At 37.2% G+C, this 23,402-nt stretch overlaps 2 protein-coding genes across 5 annotated transcripts in view; one reads left to right on the top strand and one right to left on the bottom strand.

Annotated features, from left to right (window-relative positions):
• The window catches only part of SREK1IP1 (SREK1 interacting protein 1), a 54,293-nt gene extending 47,689 nt beyond the window's left edge, over positions 1 to 6,604 (bottom strand). The window contains exon 1 of one of the 2 annotated variants that reach the window (XM_058563999.1): positions 6,444 to 6,604. In XM_058563999.1, coding sequence (XP_058419982.1) covers positions 6,444 to 6,456 — 13 coding nt within the window. In that variant the 5' untranslated portion in view covers positions 6,457 to 6,604. The remainder of the gene's footprint in view (positions 1 to 6,443) is intronic. The other variant, XM_058563998.1, reaches the window with a different exon arrangement.
• A 101-nt stretch (positions 6,605 to 6,705) lies between these two features.
• CWC27 (CWC27 spliceosome associated cyclophilin) overlaps positions 6,706 to 23,402 on the top strand; it is a 220,084-nt gene continuing 203,387 nt past the window's right edge. Inside the window, exons 1-4 of one of the 3 annotated variants that reach the window (XM_058563995.1) lie at positions 6,706 to 7,123; positions 13,929 to 14,025; positions 21,475 to 21,587; positions 22,867 to 23,010. In XM_058563995.1, the coding sequence (XP_058419978.1) occupies positions 7,082 to 7,123; positions 13,929 to 14,025; positions 21,475 to 21,587; positions 22,867 to 23,010 (396 nt within the window). In that variant the 5' untranslated portion in view covers positions 6,706 to 7,081. The remainder of the gene's footprint in view (positions 7,124 to 13,928; positions 14,026 to 21,474; positions 21,588 to 22,866; positions 23,011 to 23,402) is intronic. The other 2 variants (XM_058563997.1, XM_058563996.1) reach the window with 2 other exon arrangements.

The raw sequence follows: 23,402 nt of genomic DNA, 5'->3' as shown, positions 1-23,402 counted from the left end.
TGAACAGACATTTCTCCATAGAAGATATGGCCAACAGGCACATGAAAAGATGTTCAACATCATTAACTATCAGGGAAATGCAAATCAAAACTACAATGAGATATCACCTTGCACCTGTCAGAATGGCTGTAATTAACAAGACAGGAAACAACATGTGTTGGAGAGGATGTGGAGAGAAGGGAACTCTCATACACTGCTGGTGGGAGTGCAAACTGGTGCAGCCATTATGGAAAACAGTATGGTGATTCCTCAAAAAATTAAGGATAGAACTACCATACGATCCTGCTATTCCACTGCTGAGTATTTATCTAAAGAATGTCAAAACACCAGTGCATAAAGACACATGCCCCCCTGTGTTCACTGCAGCGTTATTCACAACAGCCAAGCCTTGGAAGCAACCTAAGTGTCCATCAAGGAAGGAATAGATAAAGAAGATGTGGTATATATACACAATGAAATACTACTCAGCCATAAGAAACGATGAAATTCAGCCATTTGTGACCACATGGATGGACATTGATGGTATTACGCAAAGTGAAATAAGTCAGAGGGAGAAGGTCAAATACCATATGATCTCACTCATTAAGTAGTAGATAATAACAACAATAAACAAACTCATAGAGACAGAGATTGGATTGGTGGTTACCAGAGGGGAAGGGGGGAGGGAGGAGGCAAAAGGGATAATTAGGCACTTGTGTGTGGTGATGGACTGTAATTAGTATTTGGGTGGTGAACATGAGAACATGACATAATCCATGCAGAAGTAGAAGTATAATGATGTACACCTGAAATTTATACAATGCTATAAACCAATGTTACTGCAATAAACAAAAAACAGTACTTCAGCAGCTGGGATCAGTAACTTCTATAGCTCCCAGCTGCCACCTGTGAAACTAGATAGTGTCTGCAGTATCACTGGCCCACATGAGGCATGACAGGCACTAGAAGAAAAGGAATAAAAGGATAATAGAAATCAAAATAATGGTTGTTGGACAAGGAAAGGGGGAAATGACAGAGGCACGAGGGAAATTTCTGGGGTGATGGAAATATTCAAAATCTTGATCCCAGTGATAGGTGGAGATATAAAATTATTCGAGCTGTACCTTTGTGATTTGTGCATTTTAATGTATGTAGATTATATCTTAGTAAAGTAATTAGCATAAAAGGAAAAAAAGCAACAGTCAGGCAAAGAAGGAAGAGAAAAGAGGTTAAAGAAGACCACAAAGCAGGAACCAAGATAAAAAGAATCAGAAAATGTAAGAGAAAGGGATGGAGTGTCCCTGACAGTTGCCTCAGGTTGTTCAGAGGCCCTCAGAGGTGTGGCAAGCCATCATACTGACCTAAATTTATCTTCTTGAAGTTTCACATCACCCTTGTTTCCAAAGTCAACAATTTATTCACTGGGAACTTTAACAGTGATGCTTGGATCTTAATATTTCTCTCTTATTGTCTATTTTAGATTTTTGAGGAAGGCTGTTCAGGTTTTCTTTATATTAAAATATTTTCTACAATCATTTAAATTTAAAAGCAAACAGCTTAAGTAACGAAGTTTTCTTTGTATTAAGTAATTTGCTAATTACTAGTAAAATTGCTAATTGCAATCACCTCTGCCCATTCTTTTCATTTTTAATTTGATTTGATTCAATTAGATTAGATTCCTTTTCTGTTTTGTAACACTAAGTTTTACATTTGGTTACTCCATTATAGTTCTAGTTATGATAACTTGGGGATCTTTAAAGATAACTTCAATTTTTTTCTGCTTTTAAAATTCAAACTGTGTCCAGATTTTACACCACATAGGTGCTAATATCTATATAACATGTATGTGTTCTGCTAAAGTTGAATGCAAAGTAAAACTCCAAGTAGTTAAACTTTTCTACTGCTTTATATTAAGAATTGATAGATATAATCCTTCTTTTGGGATCCCTGAATATTGTACTGAAGGCAAAGTAAAAAGAACAGCAGAAATTAAAAATTCTTTGGGAATTACAAAAACAGGTTAACTGAGTTCCTTGATGCAAACGTTTTGAAAGAGAAGCTGTCCTCACCTTCAGTTAAAAATGCCTTCATAATCATTCGACACTCAAAAGGTGAGATAAAAATAAATCAAAGAGTTGTTTATCTTAAACTACTGACATAAAAGAGTTAACATTTTAGTAAATGTATAAAATGCTTTCGTCTACTTGCCTCACTAAATACAAATAACTTGTGAAGAAAAAAACTATAGGTGTCACCAGTTTAAAATAAGAAGAGACACAGATAAGTTTAATTTTATTATCTAATAAGCAGAATCAAGATGGCTATCTAGTTTAGTCTGTTTACTTTAGTACCAGATTCTGCTCAGCAGCTATTCTAGCGATCAAGCTTCTTAATATTACTTACTGATTATGGGCATAACTCTGAAATGGATGTTAGAGAAGCCATAAAGATGAATAAATTAAAGCTCCCACACTAAAGGAAACTACAATATACTAGGTTATCTAGTATATGCACCCACAGCTGTGAAACATGCTAGAATGTGCCTGTATAAAAGACACATGGCCCTGTTAATAAGCAGGAAGAAGTGGCAGGCAAGACTTTCAGCTAAGAGATCAGGAAAGCTTCCCACAGCCAGATACGAACAGTAAAGGAGGGACAGTGATAACAAAAGAGCGTAGGTAGAAAAGCATAGGATAGGTTCTGGGCATAGCTGGCCAATTCAAAAGATTGTAGAATGCACGAGAAAAGTGGCAGGAGGAAAGGGTAGCAAGAGCGATGAGGCCATGCCTAGGAGGGTGCACTTCATTCTTGCAGAGATGTGGAGCTTAGAAGTGAAGGTTAGAAGTGAAAGAAAGCTTAGTCATCAACTCCTTCACTACAGAGACAAGGAAACTGAGTCTCAGAAAGGTTATGCCGGTTGAAGAGAAATACAAAATTCACAGATATGGGTCAAGAACTAAGTTCCTGCCTCCCAGGAATCAGAAACATGATTTAGGAAAATTATTTCAGCAGCAACGTACAGCATAGACTAGAGAGAAAAGAAATTATGTATAGTATAGTTTAGGAGTAAAATGGATGTAGTGTAATTTAGAATTCTTCGATTACTAAGATGCTGTAGTAATGTGTTTTAAGAATATGACTCACTTTGATATGTCAGATGCAATGTTAATTTGGCTGTAGAAAATTCCCTTTCTTGGCTATATAGATTTCACTGAAGGAGAGAAAAACAGTTTTTGCGCCAACCACATCAGTAACATCCATTGCCACCTGTGCCAGGTCAACTCTTGATGGGGAATGGTGAATCATTAACATGAATGTCAGAACTAATTTCAACAGTTGTGAATGGGAAAAGCAGTATTTAAAAGAAACTAAACTTTGCTGAAATCTGTGTTTAGATGTCATTTCTTTAATAACACTAAGCGTCTCTGATTTCTCTAAGAGAACACACATTTCGTTGTGTTACCTACATAATGGAGCAAGCTGACACACAATTCTGTGCAAAAACAGCTGAAGTAGGTGACCATAAAACAGACAAGGCTGATTCCCATTTGTGGAAAGCAGCCTCATTACTTTACAGTTGTTCCTTGTAATAATCACCAGCAGGACCACCCACAAAATGCCATGATGAATCCATATGAGCATTATACCTAAAAATAAAAGAGCATAACATAATACTTGTCCTTTTTGATGATTATCTCAAAATGTTTCTGATGGAGCCCCATTTTCCTTTAATACACTGTCTGGATCGATCACTCAAGAAATTGTCTTGATATTTTCCATATCTATATTTTCTAATGGCACTCGCATTGTACTTTTACAGCGCTGTCATACCTATTATCTCAATTTTTGCTGGGTTTAAACAGTTTATCTATGTCTGGCCATCTAGCTTAATGGCACAATTTAATATTATTATACTTTGAAGCATTATTTTGAATTGAAAGAAAGTTAACATAACTATAACACTGGTCTAAGTTTAAGGGAATTTCAATAAGGACAAAAAAATCACTTTTGTCCTTTTTCTTAAGCAGCACATTTTCATTAGCAGACAAGTTTTATGAGGGCACAGACCATGACATTGTGTCCCCGAAAGTGCCTATACCATGTAGGTGCTCAAAATGCTTAAGTCATGAAACCAACAGTGACAGCAGGTCAACTTCGGACGCAGCTGTGTGAGGCAAAGATCACCAGGGCTGATCTGGCAATCTACTGTGCAGACTGGCCTTTCCCTGCTGGCCGTTTCCATGTTGATATTCTCCAGGCTTCAGCCACAGACCTTCCCTTCACCCTCTACACACTCTACCTGAGCAAAGGCATCCACTCCCATGGACTTAACTCCTATTATATGTGTGGATGACACCAAATTGTTCTTTGACTCGGGCTTCTTTCCTAAGCTACAAATTTTATCCCTTATTGTCTATTAGATATTTCCATTAGTATGTCTGACTATACCTCAACACAAGGCGCAAACTGAAATCATCATCATGCCGAAACCTGCTCTTTCTCAGGTGTTGCCTATGTTAGTAAATAGCCCCACCTAATTGCCTAACAATGAAACCCAGGTAATACCTCATTCCTCTAGTACTCACCTACATTGACTACATCACCACCGATTCCTAGTGATTCTACCACCAAAAATATATCTCCAGTCTATCTGCTTCTTTCTTCCTAAGACTGTACCTGAGGTATCATTGTAACTTACCAGAATTACTCCTAACTGGTGACTGTGCATCCAAACTAGCTCCCCTCCAACCTACTGTGCAGCCAGAATGATCTTTCCAAAATGTGAATCTGTTTAAAAACCTTAAATGACTTCCCCTGGTCCTTAGGAAAATGACCAAACTCTTTGTTATGGCTTACAAGGTCCATTAAGAGCTGGAAACTACCATGTAAATGACACTATAACAGGGCAAAATGGATAAGCACGTGGGGTCTAGAGGAGCCAGACTGATCTGTTACTTACTAGCTGTATCAATAGGCAAGTTACTTGATTTCTCTGAGGCTCAGTATCCTCACTGTAAGATGGAAATATTAATATCTATCTCACAGTGTGGGTGTGCATATTAAACTAGATGAAATACAATGCATGACACAGTATCTGACAGATCTGACACATAGTAAATGTTTAGTAAATATTAGCTACTGTTATCATCTCTCTAGTTAATGTCTCACTTCTCTCCCATTTGTACTCTGAGTTCCATGCATAGGAACATCTTCATTTCCTCTTCTCACACATTTCTTCTTCCTTTATGTATCTAGTCCCTCTGGCTGCAACTTCCCCTCCTACCACTCCACCCCTCCTGCATTCTTCAAGTCTCATCCTAAATGCCACATCCTTTGGAAAGTCCTTCTGTGCACTCCCTGTCTCCTGTTAGATGCTCTTACTATGTGCTCCTGAAAGCTTTGTATTTTCCCTACCATACACTTGTCTGACTTTCTAGTACTTTCTCCTTACAGCCAAATTGTAAATTCTCTGTGAAGAGCAAGTGTCTTGCTCACCACTGTATTCCCAATGCCTAGCACACAGTAGGCACTTAACACAGATTGTTATGTGTATGAATGAGTGTGTCTTTCCTCTCTCACAATTCCCCCCCACCCCCGTGCTCCTCCCCAAACTGCAGTTGGTAGAAAAGCACAACCCTCCCATAACAGCTATCTGTAAAATACGGTTCAGAAAAGGCTGCCACAGAACAAACATGCTCAAATAATACCGGGAAGGGCAGGTTAAAACAAGATTGGGGGGGCAGTAAATGAGGGGGGTGTATATTTCTCAAACTATCTCCTGCAACCAGTGTTCTGCAGAACACATCGCGGCAAAGCTGGTTTAAGGAGATGCCCTCCCCTTCTAGAACTTCCAAGTAAGCCGGTTGCTGTGGACGGGAAATCTCTCAGGCACTTATTTCGCAGGGTTCACTGTTTTTAAGTCAGTACCGACTGGACCCAGAATCTGAGAGCTGGAAGGAACCAGAGACATAAATCAACAAATCTCCGTTTACAGATGCAGACACTGAGGCCAAGAAGGGCAAAGCGACCGGCCCACGGCCACACAGCAACTGAATGCAACAAGCAGAGAGAGAAGAACCCCAGGCGCCCATCTCGTCCCTGCGACTTGCACTACAAACAATGCCTCTGGCCGCTGGGGTCGGTCTTTCTCAGCCACCGGCCCCTGGGCCTACGGTTACCGTCCCCCTCTCCTCCCCATGCCACCCTCCCTCCGCCACGACGCACCGGCCCCGTAAGCCATCCAGCGCAACTGGAGCTTGGCTGGCGCAGGGGAGATCGTTTCTTTCTTTCCTTCCGCGTTTATTTCCGGAGTGTAAACTTTTTCACGTAAACCACACGAACCTGTTAATTTTAACGCCTCCGCTTAAATCCCCATGGGCGCCACTCCCTGGTCCAGCGCGCCCCAACCTACCCTGCCCTCTCCCTTCCTCGCCCAGACCCCGGGGCCTGCCGTTGCTCGTCACCTGGGACTGCCATGGCGCTGTGAAAGGGGTCGCAGGAGCCCTAGGATTTCGAGAGCGCGCTCGCTTCCCGCCGGCCGTGAGGACAACGCACAGCTAGGGCGGCCTCTTCCTCCCACCCGCGCCGCGGCTCCTAGATGACAGTTCGGGGGGGGGCCCCTATAATTCTCTGGCGATAGCGGAACCAAGTAACCACTGATCCAGCTTCCGGGGGACGCATATTGCAGCTCACTCACGGTCCGAACCATTACTGCCAGCTTCGGGAGGTGAATGAGACCTGCACACGCATGTAGTGAAGTAAACAACACCAAGACTTAACGGATCGTTCTTTTTAAAATTGTAATAGAAATTAAATTAATCTACAGCGGCTTAATAATCTTTTCTCCTTTCTTGGAGGCTATCAGAATCCCCCTTCTCAGGGTTAGCGGTGCTCGGGTCCGGGAACAACATGGCGGCGCCCGTGAGGAGCTAGCTTAGGGAAAAGATAGCGTTTGGCGTCGCTGTCTTGCAGGATATTGACAGACTGGAGCTTTCCGCGACCACCCGACTTAAGGAAGCCTGTACTAATAGGTGGACAGCTTTAGTGATCGGCCGTCCGCTCTCATCCCCAATTGAGAGCAGAGTCTTGAGGACTGACCAGCATGAGCAACATCTACATCCAGGAGCCTCCCACCAACGGGAAGGTGAGAGCCTCGTCTGGGATACCTGGGCTCCCCAAAGTGATACCTCACTGACGAAGGGAGTCCTGGGATCTTAGGGTTGTGAGAGATCACAAGAAGTCTTGTTTTTACCCCTGCCTCTGAACAGGATTGCCTGGAAACCATCTATTGGCACTTCTCAGCATATACTTGAAAAAGTCCTCAAGGGAAGATTGATTTCTCCATCTACCAGCCTTCTGGCCCTATTTCTTGCTTTAACCTAACTCATGCAGGTGTTTTCTAGAGTCTTAGGTAAAAACCTAAGTACAAATTAAAATTTGACATTTTTCGCATAACTTAGAGATGGCTCTTTCTCCGTTTATTGAACGCCAGCTAGGCACCGGGCACTTATTAGGTTCTGGGGATACAAATATAGATGGATAAGGTCTAGTTGTTGCCCTAGAAGAGCTTATGGTTTAGTTGGGAGGCAGGCAGGTAAAGAAAAGCCTTAGGATATGTCTGGTAGGTGTGCTTATGGAGAGAGGAGCACATTGCTGTGCTATTACGGAGAAGTGAGCAGCTGGGAAAGTAGGGAAAACTTCATGGAGGAGGTATCTTTTGAGCTGGTCTTAAAACATGAGATGATTGTTAGAGAAAATGGGGAATGGGAAATGTTCCCACATTAGAATGATTTCCTGATTGATTTGACAGTCAAGCTATGTCAATTCCCATCCCAGGTGTTTTATATGCAGTATGAGGCAGAGAACTAAGTAGTGGAAGGAATATCACCTGAATTCTTTTTTTTTTTTTTTTTGTGAGGAAGATCAGCCCTGAGCTAACATCCATGCCAATCCTCTGCTTTTTGCTGAGGAAGACTGGCCCTGAGCTAACATCCGTGCCCATCTTCCTCCACTTTATGTGGGATGCCTTCGCAGCATGGCCTGACAAGCGGCGCGCGCCCGGATCCAAACTCCGGCTGCCAGCAGCAGAGCTCACGCACTTAACTGCTAAGCCATGGGGCCGGCCCTGGCCTTTTCTATCTACTTTCTATGAAATAGCAAACCTCATTCATCTCCTGCATCCCAGCATTCCCTGGCTCCCTAAACCCTTTTAGTTTTTTTCTGCAGTACTTATTATTGATTGTTTATTGTCTCCTCCACCTGCCCCCATAAAATGCAAGTACTGTGAGGGCAGAGACCAGCATCTAGAAGGGTGCTTGATACATAGTAGAAGGAGTTCAGATATGTACTGGATGAATGGATGAATGGATGAATTAATACTATGTTTCTCTTAACTTTTGAGAAGTATTAAACATCAGTGACTTTGGGGTTATACTGCTGCTGGTCAAGGGCAGACTTAGTTGCTTTACTCTGGAGGAAGATTTGAGGTGGTCATAAAGATAAAAAGCTTTAACAAAGATACATGCCTGAACAGGAGATCTTTCATTCAACAAGTATTTATTGAGCGCCTAGCTCATGTGGATCTATGCTAGGTTTTAGGGATACAATGGAAAGAAAAACCAGCATTGTCTCTATTATCATGGAGTCAGTTGAGTGAAGTATACATTGACCGAATAATCATGCAAATAAGTCTGTGCAAACTGTGATCAATACAGTCTTTCTTCTAAACAGAATTGGGCTGAAGGAGAACATAGGCCAAATTTTCCTTCAAGCACAGTTTGGGACTTTTTTCCAGCTGAGGGGTGATTGAAGACATTGAAGCTTCAAAGTTCTGTACTATAGAGAGTATGGCAAGAATTTTGGCCTGGAATGAATTTAATACAGATATAATAAGCTTGCTCAATGAATGTTAGTTTAGTACCTGTGGTGTCTAATGCTACGTTAGGTACTGAAAGGATACAGAGATATTCAGAATAAATGGGACAAAATTCCTCCCTTCAAAGAGTATAGTGTCAACTTGGGAAGTAATTGACGTATTATACCAGTGGTTGACCCCTGGCAATTGTCCATAAATGTGCTGTGTTTTGCTGTAATGCTATAACTCTGGCCTCTGAAGATGAGGCACAGAAATATACCACTTGATAGAAATTTCCTTATCCACTGGAGATGAAATCTCCACATATTATGATCATTTAATCTAAATTATATATTAACATGTGTTTATTCTTAAGAAGCATTTTATTATCAAAGTATTGTCTTATTTGGGAGCTCTAAGAAAAGGAGCCACCGACGCCTGACAAAGTAGTGATGGTGAAAGGAGGGAGCTGTGTGCCTTCTTTTTTAATTCAGTAGCTTCTTGGTGGAAAGATTAAGAAACCCTGGTAAACAAGGTGGCCCAACCATGTATGCATTCTTTTTACTGGATGTAAGTTTGCTGTGGCCAAAAACATTGTATGAGAATAATAATTACAACAATACTAGCTACCATTTTTTGAGCATTTCCTATTTGTCAGGTACTGTTCTAAGTGGTCTACATATATATAATAACTCATTTTGGCCTTGCAACAAACCTATGAGAATATGCTTATGCCTGTTTTTAGATAAGGAAGTTGAGTCACAGAAATGTTAGATATCACACCCAAGGTAACGAAGCTAATCTTACCTTCGTAAGTGGAATGGTCAGTATTTGATTTTGGGCAGCCTGACTCCAGAATCTGAAGAGGGAGGGCTGATGTGCAGTAGATTGTTCTTTAGGACAGTGGTTTCTAAATGAGTGAGTGCACACTTAAGAGGGCTGCAAAACCATCCATGGAGTGCAGGCAGAAAATCTACTTACTTCTGTTTGTATTTATTTTCTCCTTTATTTGTTTAAGTGCAATATTTTATACGTAAAAAGGAACATATAAATTCAGTTACTTCTGTTTGTATTTATTTTCTCCTTTATTTGTTTAAATGCAATATTTTATACGTAAAAAGGAACATATAAATTCAGTTACTCGTTCAATCACTTTTTATATATCATGAAGTATTTTTTCCTAATTCTTTGCTAAGTGGATTTACATTTCTTGGTATCTAGATTAACTAAACCAGCCCTCACAAGTTTCGTATTGAAGATAATAATGTAAATAAAAGCAAACCATAAGAAAATGGTAGAGCTAATGCCTCAGCATGAGAAGTCTGTCAAAAATTAGAAATTGTTATGTAAATCTTTTGAAATATGGATTTCTATTTATTATTGTTAATGGTGAACATTGTCTTAAATGTATATTGTGCTTTAACATATTTATCAGTAAGAATATAAAGCCATTGTGATTTTCAAGACATTTAGAAACTAAGTGTATAGAACAGGAAGATGGACCACTACAATTTGAAAGCAACATTATGCTAAGTGAAAGAAGCCAGCCACAAAAGGCTACACGTTGTATGATTTCATTTTTATGAAATGTTCAGTGGGCAAATCCATAGAGACAGAAAGTAGATTAGTGGTTGCCAGGGAATAAGAGTAGGAGGAAATAGGGAGTGGCTGCCAATAGGTACAGGGTTTCTTTTTGGGATGATGAAATGTTCTGGAATTAGATGGTGGTGGTGGTTACATAACTCTCTGGATTATATTAAAAACCACTTTAAAAGGGTAAATTGTTTGGTATGTGAATTATATCTCAATAAAGCTGTTATAAAAAAAGTTCATTGTACTGTTAGTAAAGAAAATAGAATTATTTTAAAATAGTGTTTTTATGTAATCCTTTAAAATTTTTATTTTGTGTGATCTTTTATAATATAATATTAAAGTAATATAGTACCACGTGTATTTAAATATACATATTTTGGGAATGTGTGCTCTAAGTCCTTACCTCCCTTCTCTTCTTTGTTAATAGGGATTCACACTTACAAAAAGTTTGGCGATCACTGCTTTAGAGTTGCAAGGAAGAGAAGACGTGTCTAGGTTCCCTTTAACAGTAGTGCTTTATTTCAAACTTACAAGGGGATAATGAGGTAGGACAGGACATTGTCTTTTAGGTATACTGGACTTGTAAGCTTGGGATGTACATCAGGTCTCATGGGAAATCAGAAGGTGTTACACAGCATTGTTCTAGACACAATCTGAGGTAGAGGGATTTAGCCTCTCTATTTGCATCCCAGATGTATACTTCCAAGGAGAGCGAGAATGCAGTTGGGTTGATTTGTCACCATCCCATATGGAGTATCTCTTTTGGGCATTGTTTCATGCCAAGCCAAGTTAGAATGCCTTGCTCATGTCTAGCCAATATATGATTTCTTTGACTTAGGCACTGTTCTCTATTCAAATCAGCTGTGACCAGGGTAACCTGGGGATTTCTTTTGAGACATGTGGCAGGGCTTGATGGACTGTTTTTCCAGTATAGTACAGAATTTATGGAGAACTTTGTGAAGGCAGTATGGTGGTATAGAAAAAACATGGGCTTTGCAGTCAGACAGCCTTTGGCTTAAGTCATTCGCTGTGAGACCTTAGATAAAGTTACTTTATCTATAAGAGTCTCTGTTTCTTTATAAGTAGAATGGGAGTAATGATACCTACTTTGTAGGTGAGGATTAAATGAGATAAGATATGTAAAGTGTCTGGCACAGAAGCTGACACATGAAAGGCACTCAACAAATGTTCCCTTCTTTTTGTAAAGGAAACGTAATGGATTGAGAAAATCATGCACGTTTGCATTTCTAGTTCTTTTATATTTCTTTAATGGTTAAGGAAACCATTTTAAAAGCTACCACAATATAGATATTTTCACCTCCTCCATCCCAAATATAAATATTTTCGCCTCCTCTTCCCCCACTAGCCAGCCCTGGTGGTCTTGTGGTTAAAATTCAAAGCTCTCACTGCCAAGGCCCAGGTTCGATTCCTGGTCTGGGAACCACACCATCCGTCTGTTGGTTGTCATACTGTCGGGGCTGCGTGTTGCTGTGATGCTGAAAGCTATGCCACCAGTATTTCAAATACCAGCAGGGTTGCCCATGGTGGACAGGTTTCAGTGGAGCTTCCAGACTAGACAGACTAAGAAGAAGGATCTGGCCACCTGCTTCCAAAAAATTGGCCATGAAAACCCTATGAATAGCAGTGGAGCTTTGTCTGAGATAGCACTGGAAGGTGAGAGGGTGGCGCAAAAGACCGGGCAGGGTTCTGCTTTGCTGTCCACAGGGTCGCTAGGAATTGGAATCCACTCAATGGCAGTAACAACTACCAATGCTTAGTCATTGAAGAATAGTGGTAAGAGAACTGTGTGGCCAGTAAAAGACTAAAAAGATAGAATAAATTCATTAATGTGTTATATACATTATGGCAGTATAATCTGGGCTTCTGAAACAAAAGTTGAAAGGCAATTGTAGCAAAAGTGCACTGGATGAGGAGGGAGCAGAGAGAAATGCTATTCCTGCTTTGCTTTCTGACTCTGGGCAATTTACAACTTCTCTGGGGCATCCATATAAGGTGAGGGCTTAACTGAATGATTTTTAAACTTCTTTTCACTTCCAAAAAATTAGGTAAAGGAGTTTTAGAAAATAAAAAGTGTGACTTATTTCAATGATACTGACTTCTCATGAAAATCAGTCTCATGTTTTTAAATAGTCACACTGCATACTCTTTATTTGCAAGAGCATTCTAAATGATTGTGATGGTCACAAATCATTGACCATTGATCATTGATTGACACTGATCTACTTGGTACACTGAGGGGAAAAAAGTGTTACTAGAGAAGTTGGACTCCAGGTGTGCCAGTGTTTAAATTTAGAGCCTAACATTCTTTTTGGTTGTTTGTGGTTATTAATAAGACAGCTGTAAGCTGTTTCCTCCTGTGGGCTCAGTAGGGGTTCTGGTTGTTTTAAGATGGGTGGTTGCACTAAGGAGTAACTGCCTTCATGAGCTGGTAGAAAGGAGGCTATCAGAGAATTCCATTTACTGTAGATGGTGATTTTAAGACATACCATTTATAATATACAACCCAGAATTAGATTAAGGATGTTCCTTTGTAAATTAGGAATGGCATGATTTTGAATGAGAAAGTAGAGGGTTTATATGTAAAAGGGTAATTGTAAAATTGTTTTATAGTGTCACAATTTCATGGCTTATCATTCTTTAATTTCTTAATTTGCTATACCAATTTTTTGGAAGACACGCCAGGGGAAACTTTCTTAATTAAAACAAGTTTAAATTATTGATTTTTAAATGAACGAGTTTTTTTGTGATTAGAAAAGGTATATGCTATTTTTTTAAATCCTAAATTATTTCTGAAAATGATATTTGAATGATATAAATATATGACTTGTACTGAATATTTAAATTTTTTTGACTATAACAACAAAAGCCAAGCAAAGTTTCCAATTTTTATTTTATTTATTTATTTATTTATTTAATAAATAAGGAAGGAAGATTCCTTATTTATTTATTTAATAAATAAGGAAGGAAGATTCCTTATTTATTTATTTAATAAATAAGGAAGGAAGATTCCTTATTTATTTATTTAATAAATAAGGAAGGAAGATTCCTTATTTATTTATTTAATAAATAAGGAAGGAAGATTCCTTATTTATTAAGGAGGAAGATTATTAAAGAGGAAGATTCACTCTGAGCTAACATCCATTGCCAATCTTCCTCTTTTTGCTTGAGGAAGATTCGCCCTGAGCTAATACCTATGCCAATCTTCCTCTTTTTGCTTGAGGAAGATTCGCCCTGAGCTAATACCTATGCCAGTCTTCCTCTATTTTGTATGTGGGTTGCCAATGAGTGATGTAGGTCCACGCCTGGGAACTGAACCCGGGCTGACCAAGTAGAGGGCACCGAATTTAACCACTAGCTGGCCCCTCTAATTTTAATTTTAAAATTGAAAACTCATTAGCGAATGCTTCAAGTTGTGCAGCCATTCAACTGTTTGTCAAGCAAAATGGTAATTTAATATAATGATGCTATATTTTTTCTACAGGTTTTATTGAAAACTACAGCTGGAGATATTGATATAGAGTTGTGGTCAAAAGAAGCTCCTAAAGCTTGCAGAAATTTCATTCAGCTTTGTTTGGAAGGTAATCATAACTCTTGAGTTTTATTCTGTAGGAGAAATTTTGTTAATTTAAAAATGGCCTGCAGTGTATTTTTCCACAAGGTTGAAGATGAGTGTTAAAGAGTGGTAATGAATGATAGGAGTTGATATGAGTGATGTGGTGTTGAAGTATGTGTCAGGAAATGGACAGAGGAGATAAGAATTTTCCCCTAAATAAATCTCTTTATCTTTAACAGAGAAATGTATCTCACCAAATAATACTTTGATCCTTTTTGGTCTCCTTGGCTATTTTCCATTTCTTTCTTTCATCCTCTAAATATGGGTATTGCCTAAGATTGCCTCTAGTTATCTATTGTCTTTACTCTTCAGTTGTTACTTCCATCCAAATGACTATCAAATTTAGAATTCCAGCCATTTCTTCTCTTCTTAGCTCTGATTTACATATCCAATTGCCTAGTGGACTTTTCTACAGGAATCCTGTAAAAAAGCAATGTAAAACCAAATTTACCAGTTTCCTCACCAGACTTCCTTGATTTTCACCTACATGATTGTAGCTGCTTTTTAGCTGGTCTTCCTCTCCCTCATCTTTATCTTCTTTATTCATCTGGTAGTTGAATCCACAGGCAGCTTGGCTCCCTAGCTTTCCGACTTATTTTTCATTGCACTAAATAACCACATGGTTTCAGTTGACTGTTATCTTTATCTCACAAGCACTTCCTTCTCATTTCCACTTGAACACATATCCTCATAACTTCTTCTTATCCTCAATCTCCTCATATCCTCAGGCTCTTTTTTGGAATACTTTCTCTTCCCTTCTTAACTCTTCAAGTCTACCCACTTTTTAATGTCTGTCCAAAATTCAGCTTTCTCCACAAAGGGTTCCATCCAGCATTCAGTGATGTTATTGTCAATGTCTCTAGTATTTTTTTAGATTTGAGTCATAAAGTGATTGTTTTTCTTTTTAACAAACTTTACAAAATCATACGTCTTGAATCAAACACTTGAGTGTTTCCCCTTCAGAATATTCCTTTATAGAACTAAACATTCCAAATATTTTTGTAACTTGCTGGCTTTTAGAACATGTTGCATATGGTTTTGAATATCTCCAGTGGTGGCAAATCATTGTCTTTCAATTATATCTGGTGTTTAGAGACAGACAAGGTCAATCAAGGTATCAGAAAACAGCGTTTCGAATCAAAAGCAGGATGTGAAAGAGAATCCAAAATAACCGGTATAGGGTACAGTGAGAGCTCTCCAAATAGATAATTACCAGGGGACAATTTAAAAAATAAAAATACCCGACCAAAAAAAGAAAAAACTTGCCAAAAAAGAAAAAGAGAAAAGATGTCTGCAGAGACCATTATGATAATTGCTAAGACAGGCAGGAAGGAAATTGAGTCAGACAGGTAGTTCAGTCAGAGAAGCCTCAGATAACTGTCAACAGAGCTGAGAAACACAGTAGACATAGAAAAGTCAGACTTGTTTCTGGAAAGAAGTTTAGAAGAATCAAAAGCTCAAATTTTACAAGAGATGAGTAAAAGTACAAAAACATTAGAAAGAATGAATGGTAAATTACAATCCATGACCAGGTGAATGGAAGAAACAGAAAACATCTGGATATAATATGACAATGAAGAAGAAATAAGGTTCTTAAGTTAGATGATGATGAAACTTAATTACAACAACAAAAAACTATTCCTCTATTTATAAGAATACAAGGAGAAAGAAAAAAATAGGAAAATAATGAGAAAAATATCTACAGCAATTCTCTTAATTGAACAGGTGATAGAGAGTAGTATTATTGCAAAGGCTAACAAGAAGCCTGAGAAGACTAATTTAAATAAAGATACTCCTAAATGAATAAAGTCAAGGTTTTAAAAGTATAATTCAGAGAACCCCATTTTATCTCTGATTCTATGATTTAAACAAGTCATGTTATTTCTAGATTTTGTAACATTAATATCAAGTATTTATTTTTTTAAAGGCATGGTTTCCAGAATTAAAAAGCAAATGAATAAAAATGAGGCAGTGCGAGCACAGCCTCAGATATGGCTTTCAACTAAAATGACGTTCACAGTTAAAGAGAAGTTCTTAGTCTTTTTTTTTTTCAGCTTTGTTGAGGTGTGATTGACAAATAAAAATTGTATGTATTTAAGTTGTACAACATGAGGTTTTTTTTTTTTTTTTTTTGCTGAGGAGGATTTGCCTTGAGCTAACATCTGTTGCCAGTCTTCCTCTATTTTGTCTGTGGGTTGCTGTCACAACATGGCCGCCACTGAGTGGTGTAGGTCTGTGCCTGGGAACTGAACCCAGGCTGCTGAAGTGGAGCATGCAGAACTTAACCAGTAGGCCATGGGGCCAGCCCCTACAACATGATTTTTTTAAAGGTGTACAGTGTCATTTAATATACATATACATCGTGAATGATTATCACAATCAAGTTAAGTAACATATCCATCACTTTACATAGTTACCTATTGTGTGTATGTGTGTTGAGAAGACTTGAGATCTACTCTCAGCAAATTTCAAGTATACAATAGAGTATTATCAACTCAACTATAATCACCATGCTATATGTTGGATCCCCAGAACTTATTCATCTTACAATTGAAAATTTACACCTTTTGACCAACATCTCCCCATTCCCCGCCTACCCCCTGCAAACCACCATTCCACTCTCTGGTTCTATGAGTTCAACTTCTTTAGATTATACATGTAAGTGAGATCATACAGTATTTGTCTCTCTGTGTCTGGGGGAAGTTTTTAGTTTTTCCAGAAAGATCTACAATTACACAGACTTAATCTTGGCTTTCAAGTCTTTGCAGGATAGTTAGGTGAACAGTTGAAAGTGAGTGAAAAGTTTAAAAAATTGTAAGTTCAAAAAGTAGGTTAAAAAAGATATAAGAGAAGGAAAAGGAAGCTTGTTAGCTTTGATAATTTTATTAGTTCCTCTGAAGTATGAGGAAGGAGTAAAATTTTAGGTCTGCAAAATGAAGTGGGGAGCAGAAAGAGAAGTAGATAAGAAAATTAGATTTTTTTATACTTTATGTGATTATTAATCTCTTTATTGCTGTTTTACCTCAGCTTTGTCTCTTCAGTGTCCATGCTTCATCAGTCATCTTTTATCCCCCACTTCGTTTAACAATAGTTTAATAAGTCTTTAGAAGTGACAAACTTATAAAGTGATAAGTATATATTAAGAGGTTAAAAGAAGTATCTTTACAAAACTAAAATATTTGCTTAAAAGAAAGTAGAGAGGCTAAAATAAGTGGGGCAGACAGATCACAAAAAGAATTTTAAGTAAAAAGTTATTAATGATAATATTTACAAAATTAAACACAAAAATCACAAGATTCTAGAAGAGGAAATCCATATAAATGATTTAAAAATGCAAATATAAATTCCTATATGTTCTTGGGCAGAAATATAATTAGTCAAAAATATGTCATGATACCCATAGATTGTACAGCCAGAAATAAAAACTGTAATGATAAATACCAGAACCACAGCAGCCAAATAGGAACTTCATTTCATATTTGAGATATATGTAAATTTCTTTTTTCAATAGTGGAGAAAATTCAGGAGGATGTTATGAACACATATATCCAAATAATAAAAGCTCTTCAAAATATTTATGAGAATGGTACACAAAAATTTAAGAAGAAAGATGAACATTATTGCAAGCAGCAAAATCTATGATAGCACATTGTAAGCTATAAAGACAACTATAAATGCATAGTTCAACAGTAATTAATAAATTTCAAGGAAGTAGAAATAGTGGATATGGAAATTTTGTGGAAATTTGAAATTCTATCCATGATAGAATACAAAATTATAGTGTAGAGAAATTATAGAAAATTCCTACTCTCTGTAGTATTATAATAGTTTCATTCACCCAACAAGAATATAATTAGGAAAATAAAAAAGAAAAGCTTAAAGTAAAAAGTCAACATCACTAAAAGACTTAACAGGAAATATAAAAAAGAAATAAGATGGGTAATTCTACAGTTTGAAAGCACAAGTAATAAAGACCTCTTTCATGTCTCCCTTCCCTCACATCTAATAGCTCTCTTAGTCTTATAGATCCTGCTTCCTAGAGAATTCTTTAATCTGTGTGTCTCAAGATAAGACACAGTCGTGTTTTGACTCTTGGGACAACAGTTTTTTCTCTCTCTGTTTCTCCCTTTCTCCCTCTCCAGTCGTGTGGCTTCTAATCCGTTCTGTATAATGGAGTTTGAGTGATCTTTTGAATAAGCAGATCTGATCACGTGCTCAAAAAATATTGATTGACTGCATATTATGGGCCTAAAGGATTATTTTCATTTTCTGATGTAGACTGGTGTATGTGTTATATTCAAATTTGAATATGAATTTGTAGAATTTAAGTGAAAATATTAGAGTTTGACCTCACATTTGTGTTGAACTTGAAAATTTATAGGTTGCCTCCACATTATCTTATTTAATCTTCAAAACAATACTGAGTTAATTTATATTATTAATTTTATAATGAGAAAATTACTTATACAGGTCAGTGACTATAGTTAATAATACTATATTTCGTATTTGGAAGTTGCTAAGAGTAGATCTTAAAAGTTCTCATCACAAGAAAAAAAATTTTGTAACTATGTTTGATGAGGGATATTAACTAGACTTGTGATCATTTCACACTATATATAAATATCATATACAAATATCAAATCATTATAATTTGAAACCAATGTAATGTTATGTGTCAATTATATCTCAATTAAAAAAAAAACGAAAATTGAGTTTAAGGTTGCACAGCTAACAAGAGGCAAGACTCAGAACTACTGACTGCTAGATACAGTCTGAGGAATGGTTACTGAGTAATGGTTAATCTAAGTAAATGGTTACTTAGGGATACAGGAGAGAAACTTTTAGACCTCTTGGTTTTTACAGTTTCCATTTGTAACCAAGGAGAACTTGTCTGCACTGGGGAGCTCTTGTGAATATAGCCTTACAGCTCATCACTGGGAGAAGAGATTGGAAAAAATCAATTGGTCTTCCTTTCTACTTCTTCCAATCCACCCTATGTACTGGATACAGTTGTTAGATTACAGATTATATTTTTTTAAAATATCGATTTTATATCTAGTTATATCTTGCAAATGTAAATCATTATGAGGGTGCCTGCAAGCCACTATATTATAGTACGTTATGAATTTTGATAAACCATAGTCATGTTTTGACTCATAAAGTGTCACAAAGTACCTGTGTAATAGGTACTTTATGAATTATGTCAGTAATTGTATCAGTACAATGCTGCCCACAGTAGGCACTTGATGAGTATTTCTAGTGTTCAGTTGCAAGTAATAGAAGACTCGACTCAAAATTAAGACATTTATCATCCTGTATGACAAGAAATCTGGTGTTAGGCAGTTCTGCAGCTTAGCGAAGCCTTCAGGGAATTATTCTCTTTCCATTTTTCTGCTCAATCCTCAGTGTGTGATTGAATTAAGACTCCACTCAATAATTGACCCCACCTCAACCTACTCTGTTGCTACTTGCTTTTTGTTTGTTTGTTTTTACAACAACAATAATAATAGCTTGTGTTTATTCAGCGCTTCCTTCAGCGCTAGACATATATGCTACAAATATTTTCCTCTTGTACTTACCTGACTAATTAATGTAAGTTCAAAATTAGCTTCAGTGAGATAAAATAATTACTTTCCTTTCACTCAAGGGATTTTTTTTTAATAAAACTGAGGTGAAATTTATATAAGATAAAACTATTTTAAAGGGTATGATCCAGTGGTATTTAGTATATTCGCTGTGATTGTGCAACCAGCACCTCTGTCTAGTTCCAAAACTATTTTTATCACCCCAAAAGAAAACCACCCACTAAACAGTCACTCCCAATTCTCCCCTCACCTCAGCCTCTGGCAACCAGCAATCTATTTTCTGCCTCTATGGATTTACCTATTCTGGATATTTCATATAAATGGAATCATGCAATATGTGACTTTTTGTGTCTGACTTCTCTCACTTAGCATGTTTTTGAGGTTCGTCTGTGTTGTGGTGTGTATCAGTACTTCATTCCCTTTTTTGGCTGAGTAATATGTATTCCATTGTATGTTTGTACCACATTTTGTTTATCCTTTTATTCATTGCTGGACAGTTGAGTTATCTTCACCTTTTAGCTATTGTGAATAGTGCTGCCATGAACATTCATGTATAACTGTTTGTTTAGTACCTGTTTTCAATTTGGGGGGTATATATGTAGAAGTGAAATTGATAGATAATTCCATGTTTAAATTTTTATAGAACCACCAAATCCTTTTCCACAGTGACTGTACCATTTTGCAGTCCAGCTAGTAATGTACGAGGGTTCCAGTTTCTCCCTCCTCACTAACACTTGTTATTTTCCATTTTTTTGATGATAGCCATCCTAGTGGGGGTGAGTGGTATTTCACTGTGGCTTCAATTTGTGTTTCCCTATGACTAATGATATTGAGAATCTTTTCTTATGCGTTTTGGCTGTTGTTGCTACTTCTTAATGTAGACTCTGTGATTCAGTCCAACTCTCATTCTTGCCCTTCCACCCTCACCAGATTCTTTGCTCATGCTTTACCTCACTGAGATGCCATGCTTCTGCCATGCCCAGCTTCTTTTTCCTCTGTGAAGTCTCCCTTATGATTCTAGGTTCCAGATAATAAGTACTATTAGGAGATCATATATGATCTCTCTTCTATGTTTATAGCTTCCAAATAATATCTTTATATATAAATATAAATAATTTCTTTTAATAATTTAGCAAACTTCTTGAGAGTTGTATATTGTGTTATTTATTTTATTTATTGAATGTTTCTTGAGGAGAGTGCATTTATGGTATTAGACCTATAATCAGTGAGGAATTTTGATATATTTTGGGTTTGTATATTGTTTATGTAAATTAAGTTTTTGGAGGGAGAAGAGGAAGAATTAGGAAATAAGGTGTTCATCTCTAGCAGAGTTTCTCAACCTCAACACTGTTGACATTTTGGGCCAGTAATTCTTCATTGTGGGGGCCATCCTGTGCTTTGTAGGATGTTTACCAGTATCCCTGGCCTCTACCCACTAGATGCCAGTAGCATCTCCCATATGTGACAACCAAATATTTCCAGACAATTGACAAATGTCCCCTAGGGAACAAAATTGCTGCTCCTCTCCTCCCCAGTTGAGAACCACCGATCTATACCAAAATTCTCTAATTTTTATTTTGAAAACTGTAATCCAGAATTTGAGAGAATCCTGGAAATAAATACAAAACAACCACCACCATTGTTTCTGTAGAAGTTGTGCTGTTTTGAGTACGCAGATATTTTATAATAAGTAGGGAAGAAAAGGTTTTGGTTTAGGATGCTATTTAACATTCTAGGGAAAAAAAAATTGTCACTCTAGTTTTATTAACTCTGATAATGTAAATACACTTTGTTTTAGACCATGATAAATTGTTTTTAATTTTTTTCAGCATATTATGACAACACCATTTTTCATAGAGTTGTACCTGGTTTTATAGTCCAAGGGGGAGATCCCACTGGCACAGGGACTGGTGGAGAGTCTATCTATGGAGCCCCATTCAAGGTGAGACTGAATTATTATTATTATTATTTTTTTTTTTTGCAAGTCAGCTTGGGTTGCTTAATCAAAAATGATTGTGCCCCACAAGAAGAAAATGCATTTCACATTAGTGCACAAAATCAGATGTCATCACATATTTAGGATTATACAAGTATAAGAGCAGCACACTATCAAGCATTCTTTCTCAATTGTCTTATTGCAATCCTGTATGCTAGAGTGAATTCAGGTGGAGCTAAAGATGGCAGTGAGGAAAATGTGAGTTGGAAAAAAGATTATATATTTCCTGACATCTGACTTTATCTGATCTCTGCAACTCTGTAAATATAAAATGTTTTTAGAATATTGCATATGCCATCCTATATTAAAACATTTTATTTAACACTCTATGGAATTTGTATTAATCTGCTTGGACCACTTAACAAAATACCACTGACTGGGTGGATTAAACAAAGGAATTTATTTCTCACAGTTTTGGAGGCTAAGAAGTCCAAGATCAAGGTGCTGGCATACAGTTCCTGGTGAAGGTTCTTTTCTGGCTTGCAGGTGGCTGCCGTCTCCCTGTGTCTTCACATGGTGGAGAGAGAAAGAGCCCTGGTGTCTCTTCCTCTTCTTACAAGGGCACCAGCCCTATTGGATTAGGATTCATCCTTATGCCCTTGTTTAACTCTTGTCATCTCCTTACAGGTCTTATCTCCACCAATACAGCCACATTGGGGGTTAGCGCTTCAACATATGAATTTTATGGGGACACAATTCAGTCCATAGCAGAATTCATTCTAAATTGTACATAGTAGACCTCTGTAACACAAAATGCATGTCATAACAGGAAATCACAAGGGGAACAGAAGAAAGAAGGAACATAAAAAATATTTGAAAAAGGTGTGAGTATTAATTAAGAATAGGTCAGTGATTTGTTAGCTGCCAACATAGATCTAAAAAGAAAAAAGAGTTAATGTCATGGTTAAGATATTAAGAATAGCAGTAGGTTCAAGTAAAAGCTAAAAGTTGGATTATTTATTAATCTGATAGTACCAATATCTTGTTCTTTGAATGAGTAAACATCAGTAGCTCTTAAAATATGGGATTTTGAAGTTTTTGAAGACTTCATGTTTATACCAGTGGGATAGCGTGTCTGGAGTTTCCTTTAATTTTTTACTGGGTCACTGTATGATTCTTGAGAAAAATACTTGAACTGTTTGCTTTAATTTCCAGATGATAATGGCCTTAGAAAATGTGGAATAGTTGTAAAAAATTCTCAAATCTTTTCTTTTTTATGCTCTAGGATGAATTCCATTCACGGTTGCGTTTTAATCGGAGAGGACTGGTTGCCATGGCAAATGCTGGTCCTCATGATAATGGCAGCCAGTTTTTCTTTACACTGAGTCGAGCAGATGAACTTAACAATAAGCACACCATCTTTGGAAAGGTTCGTGTCCAGTTATCTTAAGCTTCCATGATACATATGATCAACTTATGTAAGAGCTGCCTTCATAAAAATATTCCCTAGGATATATATTTATTATTTCTAAAAATAATGGAGTATATTCCTGTTATAATGAACTATGAGGGACCACCTGAATTTTTTTTGTGTGTTTCAAATAAGTCATTGGTTATGACTTTAAAGTTCTTTTCCTAAAATTATACTAATGGTCTTAGCTACTATGTTACTCAGCTGATGTTGTTCTTATGTTTTTAGAAAGACACCTAGGTAATAACATTTAGTGGTTTAAAGTTTATTTTGTTAATGATGAATTCCCTTAAGTTTAAGCTGGAAATTGTATTAACATTAATACTTTTTACTGAAATATTACTTTGAAT

The sequence above is a fragment of the Diceros bicornis genome, chromosome 20 (assembly GCF_020826845.1).
Source record: "Diceros bicornis minor isolate mBicDic1 chromosome 20, mDicBic1.mat.cur, whole genome shotgun sequence".
In the NCBI taxonomy this organism is placed as follows: domain Eukaryota; kingdom Metazoa; phylum Chordata; class Mammalia; order Perissodactyla; family Rhinocerotidae; genus Diceros; species Diceros bicornis.
This window is presented reverse-complemented; position numbering and strand designations above follow the sequence as displayed.